This window comes from Callionymus lyra, chromosome 19, assembly GCF_982586985.1.
Source record: "Callionymus lyra chromosome 19, fCalLyr1.hap1.1, whole genome shotgun sequence".
Taxonomy (NCBI): domain Eukaryota; kingdom Metazoa; phylum Chordata; class Actinopteri; order Syngnathiformes; family Callionymidae; genus Callionymus; species Callionymus lyra.
The window spans coordinates 15,563,471-15,589,156 of NC_141836.1; the positions used below are offsets into that span (position 1 = coordinate 15,563,471).

Consider the following 25,686-nt stretch of genomic DNA (forward strand, 5'->3'; position numbering starts at 1 on the left):
GACAGCCATCATACAACATTCCTTTTTTTCATAACCGGGCAATTGCTGACCACTGAGTGACAGGTCGACGGAGATAAAACTCCCAACAGCGAGTATTTCTCTGGTTCTTTTTCCCTCAACACATCAAAGGAAACAGACCTTCACTGGGGACTTCTTAAAAAACAGCAACGTTCTGAAGAAAATGGTAATAACTGTATTTGAAATCGTCTTTCAATTGTCCCTGTGGACACCAACGTATCTGGCTGCTTTGCATTCATAGCCGAGTCATACATCCCAAAGAAAAAAAAAAAACAAGGAGGGTTTATATCTTCAATTTAGACAAACCTTCAGCAAAAAGTTCTCAAATAAAACTTCACAGGAGGAAGTGAGAACATCGACCTGACTGGAAGCCAAATTCTACTGGCGCCAGTGTCACTCAGATGAAGAGGAGGGAAAGTTGTTGACAGTGCGCCTTGGCTAGTGTGAGCTTTGGAATAAAGTTAAGGTCCGGATGACGGTATGGAAATGAGGAATGACATTGGTTGGCAACAATCGGCCAGTGACTTTGAAGAGTTTTCAAGTTCAACGGAATGTCCCTTTGGTTCCTAGAAAGCTGGGATCGAACAATCATACAGTAGCTTTAATGTCACTTTTATAATGACATAAATCAGTTCAAAAACAAGTCTTTAATTTGGACACACTGTTTTGCATCTAAAAAGAAAAAAAAGGTGAAAAGATGTTGAGTGTGCATCGATCCTTCGGATGAAGTCTCCTCACGTTCCCCGTCTGAGCTTAGCTTTAACTCATACTGATGTCAGCAAGATGGATGTGTCACTCACTTTCTATTGGCCGGGGCAAAACAAAGCCATTTCCAAATAGAATTCCGGGTACCAAACCGGGCTAGGTTGTTTAAACCTGTGAAACAAAATGGCAATTTCATCCAAGACTCCAGTTTGGTTAAAGGTCACAATTAAAGCCTGAGGATGGATGTTGGGGTGAAGGTAATTGGGGCCACCTCAGAAACCGGGGTTTGACAATACCAACCCTCCGACAAAATAAGAAGTTATTAGAAAGCACTTCAAAAGATTATTAGGCTTACGTTTGCTGAAAAGGGTTTAATCAAATAAATAACAGCACAGAGTTAAGACAATATGTATAATTATGAAGCCTTGTTGTTAAAGCTCACTATAATCAGGCACTGTCAGCTTTTAACAGCTAATTTGAACCTCAAATCCTTTTAAACAGTTTTTGATTAAAGCAAAAAAAAAAATATAAATACAAACGGTTAAGATCCTGGACACACACTTTAATTGACGTAATAAAAGTTTGTATTTTAGCCACACAAAAACCTTTCTCTTTGTTTATGAGAAAGTATTAATGTACTTTTAATGCTTTGTTTGGGTTTGGGTTTGTTCCCGTGTGGGTTTGGGTTTGTTCCCGTGTTAAACAACAAAGCAAACAACACTTATAAAAAATATATATTCTAAATTATTTATCAAGTGTACTACAAAACAATAAAGGGCAAAATAGGGAACTTTTCACCAATCTTATTATTATTTTAAGTCACATATTATTTAAGGAATTGGACATAAAGTGATGGTAGTTTTCAGAAATCCGGTCCTGTCCCAATAGATAACAGTTCCTCAAACTAGTTATACTTATTTTGAGTCGAGCACATGACCTCCTTTGCAGACGTAATAAAAACACTACTAGGTAGGAACCAAAAATCTACTCCACCAATAACATGATGATAATGTCAAAATCAATATTTAAGATGGTCAACTGTCAGTAAACAAATTGAATAAAGTATCTGACGTGTACCGTCTTTACTTCACACGTCGAAAAATATCACGGTTACATAAGCACATACTTGTCCCCACAACAAGCATCTGACAAATGTCTCATTTTTAGATTACTCACGGCACGACTGCTGTGACAACCTACGTCTACTGACCAGAACATGAAATCATGCACGGACCAGATTGGACTGTAGAGGTAGAAGAGACTGTTTTGATCAACTGTTGCTCAGCCTTTCGGTGAGTACCTAAGAAGCAAGTAAGCCCCTTAGGAAATATATTTAGAGCGACCTCTTTCAGGTGTCCCTGCGACCCCATCAGGGAGTTTGCAGATGATTTAATAGTTCTATAAGGTATCATTTTTACGCTTTACATTAAGTGTTTGGAATGAATTAAGGGAATGAATCATTAATATGTTTTAAATACATGTAAATGAATCGCTAAGGGAACAAAAAAAGGTTCCCATATGATTATTAAATATTTAATCAAAGAGTTTATGGGCTATTTCAAAGCGCTTTACTGCTCCCATACCTACTAATCCTTTAAAAGCATCGTTTGAACTGTGATATACGGTTTGTTTTGCCAGACATTTCTTGAGATGCACTTATTTATGGCCTCGGTCTATGGTCAACAGTCTTTTTTGGTTTTTGTATAGCTTATGTCTATGATATATTTTTATCTATTTATTTAATGGTTTGTCTCTTTCTTGAGCTCGATCTGAAAGGTCTTGATCTGGTCTTGACTACAAGTCCATGATTGAAACGTGTCAGAAGGTACGAAAAGTTGAAATGACTTTTTTCGGCCCTCACACAAGGATAGACATTATACTGTACATCTGTGAGAAACTCAGTTAAGCAGGTTGAGTGTCTGATTTTTATTCTAAAAAACACGTCTGTAGTCCCTTAGAAAAAACAAAACATATTCCTTCAGTGAGGGAAGTAATACTAGTTTAAAAGTTACCCAAATGAAAAATGTTCTTGTAAACTTTCTATTGACTTTAAGGGTACATTTAAAGCCTTATAAGTCTAGGTTGTAAAAAAGAGTTTTGGTTTCCATGATGGTGGAGATTATTACACAGGTTTACAAGCTCGACCACAGCGAGCAAAGACAACCATATAAAAGTAGGACAGCGTGAAGAAAGAACCGAGGGTGTTTTTTTCTTTCTTATTATTATAAACAGTTCAGTCTTACAGAGAACATTTTGTGAAGCCACAGTGTACTTAAGAAGAGCTTCTAATGATTACTGGCTGACATGCAAGCAGCACACTTGGAATGACAAAGGTTCTGTTTAAAAGAGAGCCATCCCGGCTTTTTCTCTTCTACGATGCCTCCGAGAGTCATCAGTAGACATTAGCTTTGAACCTTTTGTTGCCGTCTTAACGAACGGATGCACAGCACGAAGACAATTTTGGAGTTTCCGACGTGATCACGCTTAAACTGTGCTGAACTGGACCTCAGGCTCTCGATAGAAGTGCTTAACCGCAGCCTTTTTTTTCGAATCGAGGTTAGAGCACATTAAATGTTGTGTGGCCCTAAACGACTTCAAAACACGCTAATTCAAATCCTGATGATGGATTGCACGGAGGAGACAACACAAGCAACGCTCTCAGAAGAAATCAAAATCAAATCAAAGGATATTTTAATAGGAAATATATTTTATTTTTTGCTTATCAGTACTGATAAAGAACTGGAAGGCCGTTTCAAAAATAATAAGCTTAATCGTGGGATTCCATCAGTTCCCAACAAATATAAATGACATTTGTATGGATTAAACTCTGATTAAAAAAAGAGGGATGAAAGAAAGGTCATCACATATGTACCTTACAGTTTGCTATAGAGATTTGCAGCTTAAGTAATTATTGCTGATTCAGCTGATTCAAGTGTTTATCAAACCAACCCACATCAATATTCTTTTAATGGTATAACGGGCTGAACTTGAATGATTGGTTTGAAGAATTCACGGCTGGATTCACATGTGCTCGAGTCCATATTAAAGAGATGACCTTTAGCCAGCTAGAAACTTAATTCTCGCCCGGGCTTCTCTTTTACACTTTTCTGCTTCGTCGTGGATACTTCCTCGCTGATGTGAAGCCTTTTATCAAACATGAATAGAATGAACACAAGGCTGCAAAGTACACAAAAATGTAATCTTGTTATTTCGCTTCAATCAAATGAAATTGAATTTGCAAGACTATCAACACAGCACTGTGTCCACTGCTATTTCAAGTGCAACATCAAAGCTGGGGCTTGAACTGCTCATAAAGAAACTTTAAATCTTAAATATTTACATATATATAAAAATTATCACTCCACTTAATAAAGAGACGTGCGTTGTACTTTAAGCACACACTTTCTGTCCACTCTTTCACATAGTCAATGGGCCACATAAAATGAATCAGTGGACTGGATTTCTGTCATTTACAATACACATTTTGTCCGACACACAATCAGTATTAATAATATTATTGCTTCTAATCTGTAATTCAAGAGGAACATTTGTGGTGGCATTACAAAATAAAATAATGAAATAATTTGAATTATATTGAAATATATTTTACTTAAATGTATTGTATATTATAAATCTCTTTTTTATTTCATTCATATTATTTCATTATTTTATTCTGTTATGCCACACAATATCCTGCAACAAGGGTTTACAACAGTGAACTAAAATGTTTGATTCTGATCTTGGTCGTGAGCACCTTTTGTTCCATTCTTTACAAATGGCTGACAATAATAATAATAATAATAAAAATAATAATAATAATAATAACAATAATAAACGTGAATGTGGGTTTTAGGGCTCTTTACTGACTGAATTGAATTATAATTATTATTTTATAATAAATATCTGGATTTGTGCCCATATTAAACAGGAGGGCAAATTATAAATATATATTTTATAATTATATAATTAGTATTATTGTATTATTATATTATTGTATTAGTGTACTTAATTCATAAATAATGAATATAATATTTTAAATAATTAAATAATAATAAAAAAATAAGATATCACAGAGTAACACAATATCCTAATCCAAATTATAGTACAATTGTTTAACTTGATCAAAGCGACAATTCTCAACAGCATTTTTTTGTAACAATCTTTCTATTGTCAACAGTCATGACTCATGCAGTACAAATATCTAGGTATTATTTAAACATTGAAGTTACCACGGAAAAAAATGTACGACAAAAACCTATTCGGACACTAGGAAACAATATTTTAAAATTCCACGGATTAGGCCTTTAAAAGGGTTAGTTTACCCTAAATTCACTCATTATCTACTCACCCTCGTGTTGACAAAATGTTGGGATTATTTTCTTGTTAATATATTTCAAAGTTATAGGCAAAAATCTAAGTTCGTTTTAATATAGCACCAAGTGTTTTGGTAGAACATATCTATATCTATATCTATATCTATAGATATAGATATAGATATATCTATATATATATAATTTTCCAATAATTAAAAAAAGTCTTATATTACAAGTAGTTTAAATTGAGACGTCTGTTTCAATTCTTAATCCTTCTGCACACACGACTTGATCACCCTGCAGATTTTACTTTTTAACGATGCATTTATTAAACGTAATGACACAGATTCTTTCATTCTTAAGCAACTCAAGCGTATAAGTGGAAAGTAGTCTATACATATGGCCACACCGGACAGATCCAGCAGCATTTCGAGACATAATTGGAAACCAACGTTCAGCATGGGGGATGAGCAGAAATCCCGAATCCATCTCTAAGACAGATAAATTAGAAATTAATGAGTCTTCGAGTTTGTCAGTGTCTGGTTCAGAATTAATCAGGAGCAACTCATGAAGAAAATGGTCAGTACATTGATTCACAGATTTACGAGTTCATCGCTAAATAATTAAGATTACACAGCTGCATTCAAAGTCGATTGAATATTCACTCAACATTATGTATGACACAGAGCTGCCTTTCAATGCAGATGCGTTCAGGGACTCGATAATCAGGTCACACTTGGCTCACCAGCTAGTTAGCAAGACTGCTAGCAGATGTGCGGAACGTGACGAGGACCAAAAGAGACGTCGTGGCTCACCGTTAAAGCTGGTGTTGCGGATGTACTTGAGAAGAACTTTCCCCTCGGTCGATTCCATCCGAGGACAGATGCCAGGATGGTCGGGGCACAAGTCCCTCTGCATGTTGTGTAGAGCGTGGGCCATGGCGTACACGGCGTCAATCACAAACTGCACTTTCCCTTCCTGCTCGAACTTGGAGTGGGTCCCAATGCGCTCTTGGCCTGCGGGACGAAGAAAGGGAAACCAAAAAGAAGCCATTTCAAATCATGTTCTTTTTCAGCAGCCTGAAGTCTCCAGATTAATTTGAAGTCTTACTTTCACCATTCTCCGCGTTTTACTTTAGCCATTACCGGCTGTGAAAAAGTGCCATGTTGGCAAAGGCTTTCCCAAAAAAAAAAAGGAAATGGAGCAATGAAACAAAGTGTTAGTGACAGACCCTGAAGATTGAAATACAGGGCAGTGTTAAAAAGTAATGAGCTACAAAGAAAGGAACTCGTTTGTTCCATCTGAAAGGTGATAAAGAATCCTTTTGAACTTGAGTAACATCCTCTTCAACCGGTGCGTCGTGTTCTTGGCCTTTGCCGCTGTAAAGGTCTGGCCTCACGCTGTTAATACGCCGCGTGCATATATAATGCATGCGTCACCTCTGTTGGACTTTTGTTGAAATAATAAATCTTTCAAGTGAAAATTCAACTTGCTGAAAAAGAGGCAATCACTGGATTATAACATGTATCATTATAATCATCATTATTACACTCCCCGCTGAAAGATTCTAATGTTCTCTCACTAAAAAAAAAGGCTTCATCAAGACTAAATAATTGTAGCAAAAATACTGATTTTCCTCGGCGGAGCTTGATGCATCAGAGCCAGATGTTATGAGATTGCAAGTTGTAGAAGACTTCCATGAACTGAGCGAGGTCAAAGCAATCTGAGCCGACATTCAGGCCCATTGCGCAGGATTTAACATACATTTAAACACCCACGTAAACTTTTTTTTTTTGTGGCCTGAGTTTCAAACAGACACCGAGTGAATAAAAATATGTTTTTTGGTATTCAGCCGCCATAGGAGTCTGAAATATGAAAGGAGAATTATATAACGGGGGCACAGGCGTCCATCCTAAAGCTGCTGTAGAGGCTTCAACTCGCATTTTATTAACCTTGTTACAACTTGTACAGAGTAAATGAGAGTATATTGTGAAGCAGTAACTCCGTTTTGTTGGTGCAGTGTGATGGTAAATATTCCAGCTTTTTCGGTCAGAAACTGAAAATGCAACAATATTTTGCACCTCCCATAATGCAACACTCAAACTTAACCGTAAACATCCGCAAAATTGTAATAATTTTTCAAATTAATTCTCCCATTCATGGACGAGACATGACGTGCTCTCACAATTTTTTCCTTTTCATGCGAGGAAAAGAGACGCAACTTAAAAGCAGTCAAGGACATGCACTTCTTAAATTATAAAATTACTTGTGCAACTTGAAGGACAAAAAGAAAAATAACAACAAAAGCAGAGTAAGACAGCAACATGATGGGAAGTTCATTCTTAAAATAACCCTGAAGGAAAACACTATTTAGTCAGACAAGTGATTTATTCCACCTCTGGTTGAATTTATTGTTTGGATGCCTTCTGTTGTTGAGAGCTACACTCGCCATCTAAAAAATTCCTAAATTACATTAATTTCCGGCCACTACTGTTTTTACACACATTGAACCCTTCAGTCACTAGAATAAAAATTAATGGATTTTTAAAAGTTAATGGCCTCCAGAAGGCGCTGTTGCTGAAACCGCAAGAGAAAACAATATGCGGAAGAGAGATGAGAGGAAGACGATTGTGGAAGTAATGCACCAATAGCTGGATGCTAACCTTCATCAATTTGTGCATCATGAACACCCTCATCATGGGAAACACTGATAAATGCATATGATGCATGCAAGTGATCTGGCTTTTGAAGATGCACGTTCGTTTTGCATTAAAATAATCGATGGTGAGACAGTGGAGACGGCAGCGTAAAGAACTGACCCAAATGCTCAAACACTGTACAACTGAATGTTCTAGTAGGTTGGTTCTTATTTCTATGTAGCCTTTCTACCACCATGCGAGTTAGAAGCACTCGCATGTTAAATGAAAAGAAAACAAAGATCAGTGTAAATATCTCATGTCACATCGTGCTCACCGACAGCTTTCAGATTGAGTCAGTGACGCTCTATCGCTTTTTGTAGCTTGTGAATCTAAAATAATCTCTTTATTTAAAAAAAAACAAAAAACAAAACAGAATTAGAGTAGCTTTTTTTTGAGTCAAAAATTGATTAATGGCCATCCCACAGTTTTACACTGACATCTTACATCACTGAGACCCTTATAAATGTCATGTCCTGCCCCCAAGTCCCGACAACAAAAGGTCCCCTCTGTTTGCACTTTTTAGGAGGGATAATATTAACCTCTCCAACCTGCAACGTAAAATAGTGACGTGAAGAACATTTGACAACTGACTGGTATACTTGCTAGCTTAGATAACAGTGTGGTAGTCATTATGAAGTTAACTTGCATTTACAGTTTATATTCATGTTACTTCAGAGAAAATAGTTTAATTAAAAAACATGTTTTGTATTCTTGTATCAAATTGAGAACAAATGTTGAGTCTTTTAAAACGTCGGTCTCCATATCGGGTCTGAGTAGAGAATGAATCATTTGGCCTAATTATGAGCTGCACTCACCTTTGAAATAGAAAGAAAAGCTGAAAATCACGTTAAGAGTTTAACAAATATATATTATAGGTCAACTAATGTGTTGATTTAAGTTGGATCTCTATTGTATCATCAGTATGTGTCTGTTTGTACAAAACTCTCTTTTCATTGATATATTTGCATTAGAAAATGTACTTAAGCCCCGCCCACTGAAAACACTTAGTTTTTCTGGAGATTAAATCTTATTTCCCATAACTACGCCCACTCTGCTGTGATTGGTCAAGCCTTGAGGTATGTCACTGTACTTCATCAATCCAGGAAATCTACCTCTAAGAATCTTGTTGTATAGACAATCGGGTGTGATTACAGCTGGCTGGAGGAGTGAATCCAATATTACGTCGTAATGGACTCCTCTCTCGTAACCTCTTGTTCGCCTGGATTTTATACAGAAGAGAACTTTATGCAATGACCTCAAAATATGGTCATGATGAGTGAATTACTGCATCTTAAAGAGGAAGACTTCAACATCCAAGACCTGTCTGCGAAATGTGAATTCTAATGTCAAACTAGATTAAAATACTTTCTTAGATTTTAGTTTTCGTGGTGAAAGAAGCACCAGTTTTTTAAAGGTCACACCAGTTATATATTTTGTATTGACAGAACTAATAATTATAAAACACACTGATGATTATTATCTGTATCTTTGTCAATTAAATATTCTAATCTAACATTTACAAGAAGCTGTTCCCACAAACGAGCTTCCTTGATGGATGAGGAAATGCTGGTGGTTGTGAAAGATAAGATCCGTTTTCAAACACTAATTTCTGTCACTGCCAACATCAATGCATAAACATGTGAGATTAGAACACGGCAGTACAGGCGTCACCCACGATGATAATACATGCGGCGTTATGTCTGTTAAAGCGTTGGCAGGCTACTTTTAGCTAGGTAAGTATCAACGTTTCAGCCAGGAGAAACCCTGTCATCAACGTCTGTAATACAAGTCAAAATGGAGGCAATATTGAGCTTTGTGTCAAATTCATAGTCATTTCCAACACAAAGAAGTGACAGGAAACAATGTCTCGCTGTCAAGGTGACTCTGTTGAAGGGAAATGGGAGCTACAGAACATGAACAGCGTCGCTGTAGGATGACTGTAGGAGACACATGGTTCATTATTATTCTAATAATAAACCGTGTCCTGCACCCACTGGGCAGAAACACCTGGTGCTGACTCTGACTGCGACAAGAAGGGTCGACTATATCCCCAATAGTGCATCTGTGGCTTCTAATGAGAACAAAAAGGTCAAGCTTACATTAAATTGAAAACATAGTAAAAAAAAAAAAAATCCTATTAGCGTTCGAGCATCCAGACAAGCTCTTAATTAGTAAATGTCAGAAGTACCTGTGCATTTGCGGCTGCCTTCCTCCCTCTTGGAGGAACTCAACAGCCTGCAGTCAAAGTTTTCCTCCCAGAACTCGGCGAACCACACGTTTCTGCGGTTGGTCTCCAGGGTGAGGCCCGTAAAGTATTCATCAAACCCTGCAAGAAAAGAGGAAACGAGGAGAATGGCTCAAGCTTCCGGACCAATTATCACACGGATCCAAACCTACAGGAAACGGGAGACTCCAACCCGGCGCCGGCTGCTAGGTGTTAGCAACACAGCAGCAACACACACTTCATCATATTTGACCACACTTTGGTGAGATTTAATCACAGGGATGGTAGGTTGCATTAATTAGAAAAACGGCATGATAAATAAAAGGAATTGTACGCGGGCGCCTCAGCCTGTTGCCTCGGGCTGCACAGTCCTGAACAGGTTTCTTCACTTCAGAATCCAGCAGAGATGAATTAAAGCATGTGGTATTAACATAAGGCTGTTTTCACCGGTGCGTGGATCCCTGTGTGAGGCATTAGCTGGCGGAGAGATAAGAGGGCAGCGAGAGAGATGGAGCGAGAGGGAAGCCAGTGTTGCTTAAAATTCCCCCACTTTTGTTTAGGGAACTTTTTGGCGCCCAAGTTAAACTTATTAGCTTATGCGTCTGGCGTTTTCGCGACTGGAGCGTTGTTCCAATTTCACGAAGTTTATTCTTATCCGCTCGCCGTTATCAGCTGCATCAGCTGAGTCGTGGAAAGCGGCGATAATTGCTAATCAGAGCTGAATGACTCAGCTGAGCTTCTCTTCAAAAAGACCATCAATGATGCATGCTTGATTAATAATATTCTTGTCTTCCCCAGAGAGCCCATTTGTCCTGGAAAGACCTAGCCTCATTAGGGAAGGCTTCGTAAAAAAAAAAAAAACTAAATTTGCTAAATTGGAATGATGAATGGTTATTAGGAGGGCGGTGCTGGACTCGATCTAATATTTGATTTCCATGGTGAAAGTCCATCGTTTAAGGCGGCGTAATTGGTAGCACTTTATAATAAGACTCCTTCTATGGTCTTCAAAAAGTATCTAAAGATTGGTGCTTAAGATAAGAGCCCACTGCTACTTGATGGGAGGGGGGGAAGAGAGTCACTTGACATTGTTCATTCATCTTGTAAGAATGTCAACAGGTCGATGTCGACAGGTTTGATGCCTTTAAAGGTTCCCCTCAGCAGGTTGCACTTCAGACAAACGGACATATGAAGGAATAATAATCGACCGGCGCCTTTAGAAGTCATGAATACATGTTTGCCTCAGGAGCCCTTATGACAAGTATTGGTGGCGATTGTTTGGACTTCTGCTGAAAAACAACGTTGTGACGTAGGAATTAAATCCGCTTTCTGGGCCTTTCTTCATTATGCGACCGATGTTCATCTCCCACTTCAGATCTCCAGTGAAGATGGTACCCAGCACCCACAATGTCAACTGTGGAGCCGTTGATGATGAGAGGGTTGGCCTGGAACTGCACTGTTATATGAGCGTTGAACTACAGGTTGTTCTCACTGTACCAGGTCACCGGCCGATCCTATGCCGTTGTCCATTTGGAGCTAAATTGAGAGCATTGACAAGTTTGGAGTGACAGTTGTGCAAATGTCCCATTATTTTTTAAAACATGTTGAATGTTTGCATTCAAAACTAAATGTTCATCCGAGGAAAAGAAACAGAAATGACAGCCCAAAATAATCTGGTTTTCTGTCTCCGACTGTTTATGTCACCAGTGCCACAATGGAACGAACTTCCCTTAATGCGTAAAAGACATTAGATATTATCTTCTTTATCAGGCGCAGCATCTTACTCCCGAAATAAAATGTCTTCTTTAGACCAAGGTAAAGTTTTACACATCCAACATCATGGAATCCTTAAAGCATTATCTCAATCACCTTTGCCTTATTTGGGTGCATCAAACTGTGTTAGAATGTTGGTGTTTACATTGAATGAGTCAAGAAGATTTTTCCATCTAGGGGCCTTTGAAAATAAATACATTATTTAAGAAAATCATCATCAAACTCATTATTTATTATCTTCATGGATATTCTGTTTTTTGACCATCACAGATTTGTTCTTTTAATTTCCACCAAATGGTCTGTTTTATTGGTTGGAGAAATATAAATATATTGTCAAAATATACACATTAATGCAGATGAATCCATCATCAAAATATATTTAACCTTAATTAACAAATGCATCATGGTTTTTATAGGCTTGGGCTCCCAAATGTGTTATTATTATTATTATGCGTTATTTCACTCATGCTATAGCTATACATTGTCAGCGTGCGGATAAACATCAATTTTTGATGTGATGGAGAAATCAAGATCCCCTCGTGAAATTTACGAAGGTCATTTAGGGTTTAAGGAGTGATTTTCTTTCTTCAAATATCAATTTTGACAGCCCAAATCATTTCATCTGCACTTCAGTCATCAATCATTTATTTAAGAGATCTTAGTGGACCAACTTAGTAAGCCATCACTTCGAGTAACTCGTGAACATGAATATTTAGACTTTCAAGTCCAGTCATGAACAAATCATGATCAAGTTCTTCTTTTCCGCCTCAGGGGTTGCCACCTTATGTCCCGATTGAACATACCTATGAACATCACTAGTTATAGTATTACACTATACTACTCTTGTTAAAGTGTAATCCAACCAGTTTAAATACAGCATTAACTATATTGAAGAAACTCTGATGCTGTGATTCAGTCGTGGCAGAGACACTCCCTGGTCTTTTAAAGCCGAAAACATTTTTTAATTTTGCAACAAGACATCATCTCAGCTTTGACCTCTGTCCTGTCGCATCATATTTTTTTAAATTTCATTTTGAAAGTGTTTCACCACTTTACCACTTCACTTCCAACATGTAATGTAGCAGGTTTTTTTTGGAAGCACCTTCCCCCGTGAGTTGTTGACTTTGCATAATACATCTAGAAACCTTTAAGAAAACTGTCAGAAGGAGAATCCAACTCTTATGATGGTCATTTGTGTCGTCTTTTAAACTCTGGCCATTGTCACAATAGGGTGAAAACATTTGTTTTTCACAAAATAAAAAAATAAAATAAAAACATAACAAATATTTGTTTTTCTCCATGCAAAAGAAACAATAAAACATCAGAAAAGAAGATTCTATTTAAAAAACATTAACAAAAGATAAAAAATAATATAAGGAACAGATATAATCTATATAAATAAAATGACGCCAGGACTTCCAGAAAAAGTAAAACTTAGATCAAAATCTTGGGCATTCAATGAGAGCATTTGATTAATCACAATTTGTATGTAATAAAACAGCATTCTAATTAAAATTATACAATTAAAAATATATCCTTTATTAATTTAGGAGACATTTGAATTGTGCATAAACATTGGCAATACAAATCAATTTTGTCATTTTAATATTTTTTTACTAAACACAGCTTATATTTCTTTGAAACCAAATCATATTAAAATATTTTTAGTTTTTCTACATGCAAAAGAACAATAGAACAGGAACATTATTTTAAAACAAAAATTCTCCTCTTGAGATCTCCTCAGTGAAATTGGGTTCCAGTTTAAAGCAGCTCTCTTAAAAACAATAAAAAGAATAAAGTGCAAAAACAAAGTAAAAGTATAAAGAACATAGATCAAAATAAAAGAACATAGGTCAAATAATAATATATATAACAACAAAAAGAGAAGGAAACAAAGGAAAAATGATACAAAGAGTAACATAGACTAGAATAACGTCACCCATTCACTCTGCTTCTGCCCCCAAACAGTCTAATAGCCCGAGGAATGAATGAGTCCCTGAGTCTATTAGTGTTACATCATGGGAGGAGCATTCGTGCTCCGTCTTCTTCTCTGCTCACTGATGACAGCGTTCAGAGGATGACTGTCATCATCCATGATGGACAGTAGTTTGCTTTCAAAAAAGCTATTTTATATACGAGTATTCTTAGTATAAAAATATATAAACGTATATATCTCATACTGTCAGTGATTTTTAACTAGAGGCAGTCTGAACAAATCATCTTGACCGACTCAGACTTCGTTGAAAAGATCTTGTACCTCGGCAGTGACATCTCTGCATGTTGTTCTGGGTATTGGACTGGGTTCAGACCTTTATTAATGGATGTGAAAGCATTGCTCTAGTCTCAACCTTGTCACATCTATAATTCAAGATGCTGAACGTAAAACATTCAACGGCAGGTAGGGGGGGGTAAAAAAAAGCTGTTTTCATTGCAAACTATGCTCACAAATATTGAACATTCAAACCTGAAAGAGTAGACGTTGTTACGTCTTTAAGGTAACGGTTAATGTGGCTTTGAATTCAGAAAGAAAAGGTTTATCGCTGGACATGAAAATGACAACATCTTCAGGTGGTTTTTAACCCCAGTTTAAAAAGTAAAAGGTTTCAGATCGCCTCCCTGAAATAGGATTTGGATCGCTACAAGTATCTATAAAGCAGAGACAATACTTCACATGTGCGGTAATTCTGTTCCACCAGGTTTCAAAAAGAGATCTTTTTTTTTTTTTTTTTATGATCGACCCTGATCTGTAATTATGAAAACGGTCGGAGGCAAAAACGATAAATGCCAACACACCGCGGTGAAAAACAATAAAGCCTCATGCAGTGCAGCATGTGATTTGATGTGATGTGTGCACCAGTGTGCGTACCTTTAATGGAGGAACGTTTGGGCAGAATGGTGACTGCTCCGACTGCTACATCCTCCAGTTCGTGGATCGGGCTGCTCTTGGCCCCCCAGCTGTCGGATCCAATCCACAAGAAATGGCCGACCTGATTGGCCCTCTTAGTGGCGTTGAGCACACCCCTGCAAGGATATTACCGCCAGAGTTCAGAGAGTGCGGCCGGAGTGTGTTTCAATATCTATTAAATCACACATAAAAGAGCGGGTGGAAATATTACCACCGTGTCAAGTGCAATTTTTCATGTGGGCTCAAGCGTTCGAGTCAAAGACGTGTGACAGATAGAAACTTGTTTTAGCACAAGATGGAAAAGTGAAACAAGAAGTATGAATATATGTTTTTTGCACTTTACAACCGTACGTTTATGTCTTTAAATCAAAACATGTCAAATGATCTTTATCATCAAAGTTTTCTTGAATCAATGTCAGAATGGTTGGAAATCCCCATAAATGTAGTGTCCAAAAATATAAAGTCTTTGTTAATTTAAACGTTTTTAAATGTTCATGTACAGTTTAAAGCTGATCTTCAAATGTCTATATTTCTCATTATATTACAAAAAGTACATTGAAAGGTTCAGTTCAATTGTGTGACACACGGATGATTTTTTAAAAATATTCTTTTATAAATCTAAATTAAATTACACCTTACTCCTGCTATTTCCAACATAACAAAACAAATAAGTTATATGTTCACCCTTACTTTAGTAGCGTTGTTTTTAAATATCCAATCTATTGTTTCTTCATTTTTATTAATTCCCCCAAAATAAAACTAGATATTTTATGAGCATTTATTTTTTCAAGATATGTTATTTTTGGTGTCAAAATAGTGTGCCAGTCCTGCTATGTAAAATAAAAAATACCTTGTTCTAACTATGATTAAATTCGAATAATTGATTGCATTATTTGTATCATTTTATATTAAGATCACAGAAACAAATCCATTCATTATTTAAACTTTGTAATAAAACAGAAAAAAAAGAAATATATGAGTTGTTGTGGTATCGAGCGCACCAAATATGTTAAGGCTACAATGTTAGTATAAAATAATGTTCAATAGGAAGATAAATTGCAATAAAAAAGGTACAAATTTAATGAAAAAACAAACTAATTTAAGAACCAAAAGGTTTTTACTGTATAAATGTCACATTTTTGCTTTAAAAAAAGGTTTAAAAACCTACATTTTAAAAGCCGTGAATAACTTTCAGAAAAATAACCACATAATAATGATTAACTAGTTTAATTTTGGCTAAAGTGACTTAATTACTGGGGATTATACAGTATTGTGTCAAGTTTATTGGGGCCGATTCGTCAAAGCAAAGGAGCCGTTGTTGAGTAGAATAATCCATTTATGATGTTTTTTTAATTGAAGAAAAAGTGATTGAACTCACCAAAGCTTTTATATAAATATGAGCTCTTTCACTCAATGTTTTAAATGCAGAATCTTATATTTATGACGGCAGAAAAGAGTCATTTGCCCTCGTATGAAATATATATATTTGTTCACCTCCCTGAGCGACACAAATATTTTCACTGCTTAAGTGCTTGTTGAGAAAATGTCTTCATTTCGCAGACGACGACATGCTCTTTATCCTTCTACATATTTCTGAATTCCTCACCCTGATTCTGCAGGTAGTAAATATTTGATGTTGTTTTTCTTTACATAAACATTTCCCAGGGGGCACTGTAAACGGAACAATATCCGTGTTGCTTGGATGTGATCTCTATTCCCGCTCCTGCTCGGAGGCACGCTCCTGTTTGTGTTGTCAGAGGCGTGTTTGAGTAGCAGCTTCCCCGCGTGCACCGTCTCCGCCTCCAGCTGTTCTCCGGGAGCCGCCATTCTCACAGATTCAACACCTAGAACATGGCACGTCGCCACCCGTGCCGGGATGACACGGGCGACACCAGGATGTGATGGGAGGCTCACCGGATGTCTTCCTCGCTGGCGAAGATGATGACTGCCCTGGAGTGCTGGGTTTCCAGGAGCTGTTGAATGGCTTTGTCGTAATCCTCCGGCTTCGGGTTGTGAGGGATTTTCAAAGACTGCGCGATGCAGATTCCACCTTTATGGGGGAACAGAGTGTAGAAAATGATAAGGCCGCTGGGAAGATTCCTGTCACACACATGAAGGCTTCAGTGGAACATAGATTGGATCCTGCTTTTTATACAGCTTCTACATTTACATTTTTCGCAGTGACATGAATGAATCTAACACTGTTACGTGTTCGCTTTCTACGTGGACTAGTGAAAAAGTTCAGTTCACCAGTTTTACAATGAACTAGTTCCGTTAATGGCTCTTAATTCAACATTTTCACTGCTCCAAGAATTAACCAGGTATTTTTTGCTTCTACGATGCTTTTCTTAATCAAAATGATTGCCCATATCAAACCAAATTTGAAACTATTGTATTTGTTTTAACATTTTAAAATATACATCAGCTTTCATTGTCATTTCAAACAGTAAATATTGTAAAAGCAACGCAGGAATTGTATGTGTTGTTGTTGAATTTAGTACAAAATAGTGAAAATGAAATAGATACACACTAAATAAGATGAATTAAATGCAATCAAATAAATCACGCTTTACTTTAAAGTGAGCATATACAAATTAAAAAGCTTAAGAGTACATCTAATTTTGAACCAAGTTTATATCAGGGCAGCATGTGATGCGTTCACGGTCCTGCATGCAGATTTATCTTTTTGAAGGTCGGCGATCATGTCTACAAATAAACCGACCTCGTCATAAAACTTGCTGTTGATATAGAAAGAATCCTTGATATTTTATGGAGTATGTCGACTATATGCTGCGTGTTCTTCATCGATAGATTAAGACAGGGGTCCCCAACCTTTTTTGCGCCCTGGACCAGTTTATTGTGGGCATTATATTCACAGACCTCCGTTTAAGACAGTAATAATCAATAGAACAGAAATTCTATAAATTCTTTTTTTTGCAGGTTTCTGCCTTTAAGTCTCTAAGTAGAAACCTGGCGACCTATTGGACGAAGATGAAAGATGACGAGAGATGTTCAATGACACCAAAATGAGTGCGTTCACATCAGGCATTACTGAACTATGACTGACGATCCTTCAATGAACTAGTTCATCCGCTGACCGTCACCTGGATCACTCCACGAGGCATGAACTGGACGTGAAGCTAAACTTCACAATCGCCTTTTTCATCATTCCGTGCACGTGATCAGATCATGGCGACCCAGAACAAACAATCACAGTATTAATACCGACGATAAATCACCGGCAGACAGGTCACCTTTAATGAGTTTTTAACTGATTGCTTCCATGCGTCGCCAAAGATTCCAACGCACATGGACCTGCATATTATCACAATTGGCATTTAGCCGTTACCTGCTTGTTTTTAAGCACCTTTTATTAAAAGGTTAAAGAGCAAATAAAGACCTTGCGTATAGAATTTCTGTCGAGTGCGTTTTGGAGCTCGCACAGCGTGGGACCGTGACGAGATGTTGAATAACACGCCGCATCGACCACAGATTAAAACTCAATCCCCATTTATGGTAACCTTTTCGTCCAACTTCAACAACCGCCGCGACTTATTTCCAATCAGAACGCTTGTTTGCGAGAAGTGGCGAAAGCAACAAAACATCTAGGACTGATAATAACCGACGCTAAATTAACATCTGCTATCCGTGAATTGACATTTACTTGGTCGTGTGGCAGAACAACAACATTAAATGGTCACTAATTATCAGCCGCGGTAGCGAAATAATTAAAAGACACATTTGTTTTTGATTTAAAGCGGCGTAAAAATGTGCTATATCTATTTTAAATGGGAGTGAGGGATGCGAGGAGTCAAAACATGTCTGGGTGACTCTTTCATTTAATACGATGAAGCTTTTTTGAGGAGAAAAAAAGGATGAAAAACTCCAGATGGGTTTTTTTTTCTCCATCTAAATCCGCTCAATTGAAAAAATTCATCTGCCTTCGCTTCTACAGATGCCTAATATATCGTGCTAATTAAACAAAATATTTGTTTTCACTTTGGAAGCGTCAAATCCACGAGTGTGACTCAACAGGTAATAAGATTCCTCGTGGCAGAGCGTTTGTTTGTCCCCAAAACCAATTAAACTTTCTCAAACTGAAGCAATCTAGCAGCCTATCGACAAAACTTTTAGTCTGAATAGACAAAGAAATGGAAGGAATCTCTAATTGCTCGTCTCCTCAGGCTCATTACTTTGATATAAACAGCTTTTATCTGGCATCTCCAGTCAGTCCCGGAGACACCGAGTCACAAGATGACAACCGCTGAACTGCCTCTTTAAATATCACTTCTTCAGCCAGGCGGATGGAGGGAAGGACATTTGTTATGTCGCGAAGGACCGCGGGGACGGCTGCATTTATCCCCCTTAAGTGGACTACACATACAAATGGAGACGCAGCCAATGGTCCGGCTGTGAATCTGAGACAAAAAAACTCTGTTTGAGAAGCAGAGGGACGACGCTGAAGCTTTAAGCACTGTTTGTTTCTAGATTCTGTTTACAGAACACCGCTTTGTAACACGGCCTCTTTTCTGTCGTTTGTTCAGAAACGCTCGTCACAAACAATGTTTCATGTCAGTTACTCCCAGCGCAATAATCTGATCCAATGGCAGAATAAATCACAGTTTTTGTGAAGATTTAATACATTCACAACATCGTACAAGGTCAGGAATCAACGATAGAGAGTTGACGATTTCATCCCTTCATTTTCTCCTTCAACCAATCAGTCGTTCTTTTGTCCGTCTGTCGAATAATTCTTTCATCCAATCATCCATCTCTCCGTCAGTTCCTCCCTATGTGGACGCTCCTGATCTCTCCACCAAGACGAGAGGACAATCCATCTTTTTTTCTGTCCGCCTGTTCATCTGTCTATCGCTCAGTTTTCCTTTCCATCCTTCCCTCTGTCTGCGTCTTTGTCCATCCCTCCATTGTTGGCGGGTGCTTGCAGATGGCATGATCTCTTCAAGGGAGGACCATCATCTGTTCATCAATCCATCCATCGTTTGTGGATGATCTCTCCACCACGAAGAGAGGCTGATCATCCATCTCTCCGTCTGTATAACTGTCATTCTTCGTTTGTTTGTACAGCCATCTGACAATCCGTTTTTCTGTCCATAAGTCTTGTGTGTGGATGAGGCCGATCTCTCCACCAATAAGAGAGCACGACCCTTCTGTTCATCTGCCTGACTTTATCTCTTATCATCTGTCTTTCTTTACTTCCATGTGGATGATTTCTTCAAGAGGACCATCATCTGTTTCTTCTTCCGTCCATTTGTGTTTGCACCTGATCACTCCACCAAGAAGAAAGGAAGATCATACGTTCTTCCGTCTGCACGACAACTGCCTTTTGTCTTCTTTCTTTTTTTGTCCATCCCTCCATCTTTCTGTTAATCAGTTCATCCATCTGTCCCTTTGTTACTCCTTCCATTGGTTCGATTGTAGATGCAACTCTTCACCAAGAGGACATTTTGCTCGGCCCCTGACTGAAGAAGATTTCTTCAAAGAAAGATTCATACATTCATATATTTATTCATTATTCCATCAATCCATCCATACTTTTTTTGGTGTGTCCCTCAATTCGCCAATCTCTGTTGTCTGTCTGTTCAAGAATTTTTTGGGGTATTATCCTCCAACAAACTAGAGGAGGCGATCTGTCCATTTATGTTTATTTATGTTTGTCCGTCCACCTCTTTTTTCCTCCATTACCTCGGTCTTGAAACTGGAGTGATAAAAATTGCTTTTCACCAGCAGGCCATTGATAATAAACATGGAAGTATGATGATGAATTTGGCCGACAGGACTTGAACTAAACATACACAGATGACCAGAAATTACATTCTATGAAGATCAATTTGTTTGAAGGTTGAACGTGTTTTTCTCTCCTGGTGTTGAATTTGACTTCATCATCGGCGCGAGGAAGAAAAATCTAACCATATGCATTGATTGGCATCGACAGCAAAACCTTCTGACCCCGTGTGGAGAGCGATGATGGTCTGGGGGAGAGGGAGATATGGTGGAGGTCACTACGGTCGATAACAGACCAGAGGAGCCCGTGATGAAGATAAGAAGCATGATGAGTAGGTCAAATCTTCAGAGGGAAGATGTTGTGCCGGTTTAAGACCGACCTAAAGGTTATAGACTGACGCCGGTGCCGCCGCAGCTAAATTATTGAGCACCTGAAGAACCTCATCTGTCACTCAGTCCAACAGCCGGTCAGTCACTACGGCAGGGAGACAGATGAGATGCACTTTCACTGGAGTGTTCTGTGGGCCGGACCGTCCTTCACCTGTCACTGGAAGACATTGTGTAGTCTTGAAGGAGTCCTTGACGAAAACTGTGGGTTTATAGAGAAGCTGTCCGTCTCGCTTGCTAGTGGTATGAGACTGATAAATGTCAGGCTTTCAGGAAAATAATACTTTTTAAAGGTTCACTCCAAGAACGGTTATTACAGATGGTAGGTTTGTTTGGCTTGTTCGCTGCACAAACCTAAGCATGAATGCATTAATCAGCCTTTAATGACCAGCGTTACAAGTCATGACTGGAATAAGTGCGATCAATTTTCCAGTATTTACAAATGGAAAACTGGTGGATATGAATACTTGTGATGTGTTTCTTTCAATTGAAAGTCTGCACAACAACCAAAACAAATTAGCCAATTTAATTAATTGTTTTGTTGATCGAAAAAAAATATGATTAATGGTCCTGCTAACCCAAATTTATTGATTTATGTGAACTAGTTTTTAAAGAATAATACACAGATCTACAAACAATACAGGGATTAAAAGGGGAAAATGTACATGCATCCAACATATATATGGATTATAAGTTTATATATATATATATATATATATAAACTTATATATATATATATATATAAACTTATAATCCATATACATGTTTTCCTTTTCATTCCCAGTGATATCGAAATATTTTTTTTCAAATTTGTGTAATATTCTAGAACACTAGTTCAAAGAAGAATATATTCATATATATTATAGATAAACATGTTAAAGTGCGGCTTCATGACTAAAACCAAAAACAATGGTTCCATGTACATTTTCCCCTTTATTCCCAGTGATATCAAAATAATATTTTGTTATGACTAAAAATACCTGGAAAGAAATCCTTCAATTTCGGGATAAGAGAAAGAAAAGCTTTATGATTTGAAAAATATATAAATATTTGTTAACCTTTTAACCATATTAACAGACATTTTAAGGGTTAAAACTCTAATTATTTTAATTCATATTATATAGCTTTACCCAGGAAGTCTTGCGACATCTAGTGTTTATTTGATACCATGTTAGCAAAATAACTTTCTATAAAAGGTGGATATACAGTATTTTACTAGCTGATAGAAATCATTTTATTGAAGTTGAATATTGTTTGTTAGGAGTTGAAATTTGGAAAAAAACATGGAAACGTGATGTTAAAGATGACATTGAAATAAACAGAAAACATTAAGAAAAATGTGAGACAAATTATGTGTTGTGTCTCAAATTACCAACAATTTTCTTGAAAGGTTTGTCACTTTTTGAAGAAATTTCCAACAATATTCTCATACGCTCATACTGTGTTATGTAAGCAAGTCACAGAGTACTACTGTCACCTGCTGCTCTGTTGCCATCAAAGACATTTCAATTGCTAAAAAAGAAATTGAATTACATAAATAAAAAATAAAAATTAGGTTCTAAAGAAAATAATCACAAAATGGGGGGAGATGATCTGCATTGACAGAGGTACGAACTCCCTTGGCTTTTCCTTGATTTTCTGGAACTCCTGTTGTGTTATCAGTTTTATCTTGACCTTTAAAGTATATACTTTATTGAATATTGTTTTGATTGTTTAAGCACTTTGTGACCCTGGTCTGGAAAAGCGCTATACAAATAACAATTACTTACTTACTTACTTACCTTTACCAATAGCAAAGAGTTTAACCAAGAAAGTGGAATCTCACATTAATCAAAAGGCATTTTTAGAAGTTAAGCCAGTTGAGTGAACTCAAAAAGAAATAAAAACAGCTTCATCAAAATGTTTGACAGATTTGAGTAGGGAGGAAATCGATTTATGCAAAGAGGAGTTTTTTTTTTGGTATTTAATAACTGAGCTATTAACATAATAAGATTTGCTCTTTCATGTTAAATAGATTCTGTTCTGTTCTTGACCTCAGACAAAATGATGATCAAGTAAAGATGTAAAATGACTCCAAATGAACAGAACTATTAATGTATGAGGGTTGAATTAATAGATTGACACGCAAATCACAGACTAATTCTTCCCCTCTGACTTTCCCCATCTGGTCGTTTTAACACATGATTGTTACAGAAATATGACGCTTATCTCATATACTTCATATACATAAATTATGGCAGACTTCCTCTCTCCATTGTACACCTATCTTGGTTACTAATCTATCGAAACAGCCTGGATACAGATTGAAACCAGTGATGTGAGGTTAGTGGTTAGTCTTGCACTGAAAGTACATTTACTATGCACATAACTTTATGACAAATGTAACAATTTAATTCTGATATTCAAATCAACCCATGGGTATTAGATGTATAGCCCTCTTCTATTTGGCATTCTGATGTGCACAAAAACATGAAAATTAACTTTATTGATGCAGAAGTGTACTAAAACAGCAGACGCCGCCCCCCTGTGAAGCCTCAGGGTGCTATCTATCTCCCCCGTGTCACTTTTGTTTTATGCCATATCAGCAAAAATAAATATGTCGCTTACAAACATCAAACTAAATTAGTTAGACATTAGCAAGACTGGGTAAAATCCAAATGTATACAGTAAACTTATTTGTAATTTTTGGCGACATGCAGAGATCTACTTACTTTGCGATAAAAAGTATACGCTTTTATCATTTTATTTTCTTTCAAGGATTGTTTATTGCAGTGTTTTTGGTGTTGCTTCTTTCCTGAGCCACCACAACAGACCCTCTGACGACCTGAGACCTCCAGCTGTGCAGTTGAAGCACCGATGTCAGGAGGATAGAAGCTCTGCTAGACAGTATACAAACCCCAGGTTGAATTTAGGATAGACATTTATTTTAGCAGTGTGTTTATCACAGTGAGGTTTCCTCAGATGTGCAAACGCGGTGGTTTTATTCTCTGTACTAATAGTCTTTAACACGTATTCCCTCTTCGCCACTTGTGTTTTCTCTCAGTTTGCTTAAGACAAAATGCACAAAATGCTCTTTTTAAAATAAAATACTGTCAATATCCGCTCTGTCCTGGTGTTGCCTGCAGCTCGCTGCCAGGAAATGTCAATACAGAAGGAAGTCAGGGTGGTTGGATCAATCGATCCTCAAATGAAGGCCAATATTTTAAAGCTTGATCCTCCCAGTCCACCTTTTGGTTGATATTAAATGACGTCCAATACTTATTTACTTAATGGATAATCCAAAGTTACAGCTGGCAAACGCTCTCTGCTGATCTGAGCGTTGAGTCTCAGATTGATGTAATGTTATTATTTACAAGGCTCAATAGCACATCGGCAGTTGATGTACCTACTTTTGTACATGTTCTAATGAAGCATTGTCTTCATTTCCAAAGACACTATTGGGTACTCTTTGTTCTGTTATTTTATTCTTAAAGGAGCAGTTAACCCGAAATTAAGATTCAACTCATTTTCTGCTCATGTCGACTAAGGGATCATTCTCAGAGTAATCCATGCGTTTTGGCAACGATGTTTATCTGCATGATGGTCATGAACTGCGCTAATTGTCTTTGTTCAAAAAATACACCCCGAAAACATACAAATACCTTCATACTCTGAAAACAAATCCCAACTCTTGGTCGTCATGAGGGTGAGTAGAAAATAAGTGAAAGCTGAATTTTGGGAAAACTATCACTTAGCTCTTTATATATTTTTTAAGCCAACAACGCCATCTAAGGAGCCTAGCAAAAGACAACACTGTTTCATGAATCACTACCTGCAACACCACAATGGTCGTTCCATTTCATTTTCTTTTCCTGTTTTCCTGTTTTTATTTTCAAACAAACTTGTGCTTTTTGTAGAAACCCTTCAACATAAGTCCGTCAAATACTAGAGAAATAAATGAGGATGACAAAGAATGTGAATGACTTCAGGGATTCTGAACTCCGAGGAATGACACAAGGTCAGCTTATTAGCTATCGTCTCCGTCATCAGTTCAGCCACGTGGGCAACTAGTTACTTAAGAATCACCAGACAATCCAAAGTAAGAGTGTGACTGTCATCTCTTGGGCATTTCGACAAATTCACAGAACAAGTCACAACAGAATCCATAATGGTAGAAACGCCATCTCTTCCTTTGTCCTTGCCAAGTGTCGGAATGATGAACGACCTCTTTAACATATATCTATCTACAGTGCACTACATCATTAATAATTTCAATATTTACTGATTTCACTTTTATTTAAAGGGACAGTTTAAAAGCGACAAAGTAAGTGATCATTGTCACAAGGGACGTTGGATTTTTAAACTAAAAGCCTTTACTTTATAACAAGTCGTTGAAAATCTTTTTTAGCAAAGCTCATTTACACAAAGACAAATCGCTGAAAATATTATTTGAAAATGTGTTTTATACTTGAACATTTCTTTCATGCATCATCTTTCCATCTGAAGGACACATTTGCGACTCTTGTATCCCATATTAATTTGATGTTTATATTGAGCATATTAAAAATAAATAAATAATTAATACAAACCTTGAGAACATCTTATAACTGACTCTATTTAAAACGTATATATGCATATATAACAATTCAATACGATTTATTTGGGTAAAGAATATGTCAATGTGACAAAAAAAGAGATATTTTAACCCATGTGTTATCTCAGGGCCAAGGTGACCCAAAGGCCTGAAAACAAATGTGTTTGTAGTATCCCTTGTGTTGACTCTGGGTCAAGGTGAATGAAGTTTGTTAGAAAACAGCTACACTTTTTACTAGAATAACTGTAACCCTTGGTCGAGGTGACCCGGAGGCCCGAAAACAAATGTGTTCGATGTATCCCTTGTGTTTCTTTGGACCTTCGGGTCACCTTGACCATGAAATTTCAAAA

At 37.2% G+C, this 25,686-nt stretch overlaps 1 protein-coding gene across 1 annotated transcript in view; it reads right to left on the bottom strand.

The window, feature by feature from the left end:
- The window catches only part of grm7 (glutamate metabotropic receptor 7), a 136,947-nt gene that overhangs the window by 43,604 nt on the left and 67,657 nt on the right, over positions 1-25,686 (bottom strand). Inside the window, exons 3-6 of the mRNA XM_087780777.1 lie at positions 16,549-16,684; positions 14,596-14,750; positions 9,924-10,061; positions 5,852-6,052 (exon numbers count right to left, since the gene is read on the bottom strand). Coding sequence (XP_087636903.1) covers positions 5,852-6,052; positions 9,924-10,061; positions 14,596-14,750; positions 16,549-16,684 — 630 coding nt within the window. The remainder of the gene's footprint in view (positions 1-5,851; positions 6,053-9,923; positions 10,062-14,595; positions 14,751-16,548; positions 16,685-25,686) is intronic.